A 3,124-nucleotide genomic window follows, 5' to 3' on the forward strand; every position below is an offset into this window, starting at 1 on the left:
GTCTTTTTGTATTTATTTTAATACTTACCTTTTTCAGATGTCTTCAAGCTGGTCATGTGATGAGCAGGGGGTACTCTTCCTCTTTAGAGCTTCTCCCAGTAGTTGGTTGTCCACAATGATGCAGACATGGTGGCATCAGCGCCGTTGACTGCATCGTTGTATGTCTGTACAAGACACCTTGGTTACACCCCCTCAGAAGGCCCATGATGCCCTGCACTCACAGAATGTCTTCAGGCTTCCGGGTCAAATAGATGTCTTCAAGCTGGTCATGTGATGAGCAGGGGGTACTCTTCCTCTTTAGAGCTTCTCCCAGTAGTTGGTTGTCCACAATGATGCAGACATGGTGGCATCAGCGCCGTTGACTGCATCGTTGTATGTCTGTACAAGACACCTTGGTTACACCCCCTCAGAAGGCCCATGATGCCCTGCACTCACAGAATGTCTTCAGGCTTCCGGGTTAAATGACTCTAGGCATCATTTAACCTGGAAGACTGAAGATATCTAGCGCATGAAAGGAATTGCTGTGGGGGTAGCACTGGAGAGGAGGTAAGTGTTGCAGTGACAGCTAGGGGACCATTAAAAAAAGAATTCCCAGAGTTGGGCTTTAAAATAGACGGACTCATTTTAAGCCCCATGTAAGGCTTTTTTTTCTCTTTTGTTCCCTGATGATGGTCAGTTAATGATACTTTTATTTCCATTAGGCACATCAAGTCACAGTGAACCAGTTATGAGTGGATGTGCCACCGAGGCCTTCTGTCAAAGCCTCTACCCAACGTTTCCCATACCAGGATGGACAGGAACCATGTGCTGCACCCAGTCACTCTGTAATTATGGCAACAGCACTGCTACCAATAATGTAAAACATTGAAAACAAAACACTGTGGTCATTGTGAGTCAATGATGATACCTTACAGGGCTGATTTAACATACAGACGGGCCCAGGCCAGTAACCTCACCAGCGGGCCCCAGAAGCCTTTGACCATGAAGCATGCATATTGAAATACGTTTGTATTAAGCTTTTCAAAACTTGAATGTATGAATAAAGAAGTCATTTTATATTCACAGAACCAAACTGAAGTTGCATTGCATAAAATGATGTGAGACAATGGTGAAGGTCAAAATTCTTGGCTCTAGAACTAGATTTACAAGCAGATGTTAAAATTTAATCCAACACATATGCTGGGGTATGTTCCTGGTGCTCATTAGAACTGAAAAAGCTGTTCAGATAAACTGCAACATGTCTTAAACATTACAGAACAAGTCCACTTGAATGTGACCAACTACTTCTAGATATACCATGACCTGGATCAATGAGAACCTTCACAGACATCCATCCAACATGTGAGCTACTAAAGGGGTTCATTTAGACCCCACAGTCATATTAAAGGGAACCATACCCAAACATGAGTTTCATTCCTTCCTGTCTGCCCTACAGCTCAATTTTTCACACCCTACATGATGTTGTAGTATAGCCGGGAAGGAAGTCTCTTGGAGCTTAGAGGCTTGGATGCTAAATGCCATATGGGGAGTTAGTAGCATATGAATATAGATATGAATCAGGTCTAGAGATCCAGTGAGTGGTGGCCCAAGTTGAAATGGTGCAGGTTTTAAGTATTGGAGGTTGAATTGAGATACACTTGGACTATATAGTCAAGCTTATATTCTATGAAGTCCTTTGTGGGCCTACAGCAAAATAAGAATACTATGAATCAGGCCGAGAGATCCAGCGAGTGTTTGACCATCTGGAACGGTGGAGGTTTTAAGAACTGGAGTACAGAGGTTAAAATGACATACATCTTGGACTATGATGTGAAGCCTATGTTCTATGAAGTTTTTTGTGGTCCTACAGCAAGATAAGAATACTATGAATCGGATCTGGAGAGTGTTTGCCCAACCGCGAATGGTGGAGTGCAGAGGTTGGATTGAGATACATCTTGGACTATGTACTGAAGCTTATATTCTATGAATTCCTTTGTGGTCCCACAGCAAGATAAGAATACTATGAATCAGGTCTAGAGATCTAAAGAGCGTTTGCCCAACTGGGAATGGTGGAGTGCAGACTAGAGGTTGAAATGAGATACATCTTGGACTATGTAGTAAAGCTTATATTCTATGAAGTCCTTTGTGGTCCTACAGCAAGATAAGAATACTTTGAATCTGGTCTAGAGATCTAAAGAGCGTTTGCCCAACTGGGAATGGTGGAGTGCTAAGGTTGAAATGAGATACATCTTGGACTATGTATTAAAGGTTATATTCTATGAAGTCCTTTGTGGTCCTACAGCAAGATAAGAATACTTTGAATCTAGTCTAGAGATCTAGAGAGTGTTTGCCCAACTGGGAATGGCGGAGTGCAAGGGTTAAAATGAGATACATCTTGGACTATGTAGTGAAGTTTATATTCTATGACGTCCTTTGTGCTCCTACAGCGCAATAAGAATACTAGTGACAACTGCCTGTAGGTAATAATATTTGCAGGGTAAGCAGTGGACGAAGTCATTGACAGTTCACTATACCTGTCACTGAAAAGTTTTGAAGCTTTGAATGGTCCGTCCGTGACTCAGAGTATGGAAGCCAGAATGTACGCCTTACAGCCAATCAGCTAGCGGAAGGTGGCTAGTAATGGCAGACCCATATCCGTCTTAGGGAGGTTTACCTTAGAGCTGAACTGAGGGCAGATAAAACAAATATTAGATGAGATCATTAAATGTATTTTTAAAGGCAAACAATGTATGTACATGAATGTGACCTGGTAGCAGCCTAAATGTAACCTGGTATCAGAAAAAGCAGTACAAGGAGCCAATTACTTCATGTGATAGGAGGAGAGAGCAGAGTGAAGATGAGCTCATAACTGCACTGCTTCTCCTTTCACTGTCCAGTCACAGGCTGGGGGGTGCCTCCTGGATTACCTGGGCTCAGAGGAACTGGGTTGAATGGTGCTGGTCACAGAACTGAGGACATCTAGTTGCACAAAAAATACAGTGCTGGAAATCTCTGCACTGAAAATGAGTATTGCAGAGAAACCTGCCGTTTTATTTGATCTTTTTAAGAGCTCTTTATATTTTGTCTTATTTTTGGCTGGTGTTCTGCTTTAAGTCTAAGAATCTTTCTGCTGCCTCTACCTTTA

At 42.4% G+C, this 3,124-nt stretch overlaps 1 protein-coding gene across 1 annotated transcript in view; it reads left to right on the forward strand.

The window, feature by feature from the left end:
- The window catches only part of LOC108785536 (urokinase plasminogen activator surface receptor-like), a 17,774-nt gene extending 16,901 nt beyond the window's left edge, over positions 1-873 (forward strand). Inside the window, exon 7 of the mRNA XM_018554624.1 lies at positions 702-873. Coding sequence (XP_018410126.1) covers positions 702-868 — 167 coding nt within the window. The 3' untranslated portion in view covers positions 869-873. The remainder of the gene's footprint in view (positions 1-701) is intronic.
- Positions 874-3,124: the final 2,251 nt, after the last annotated feature.

This window comes from Nanorana parkeri, unplaced genomic scaffold, assembly GCF_000935625.1.
Source record: "Nanorana parkeri isolate BGI_ZX_2015 unplaced genomic scaffold, ASM93562v1 scaffold166, whole genome shotgun sequence".
Classification (NCBI taxonomy): Eukaryota; Metazoa; Chordata; class Amphibia; order Anura; family Dicroglossidae; genus Nanorana; species Nanorana parkeri.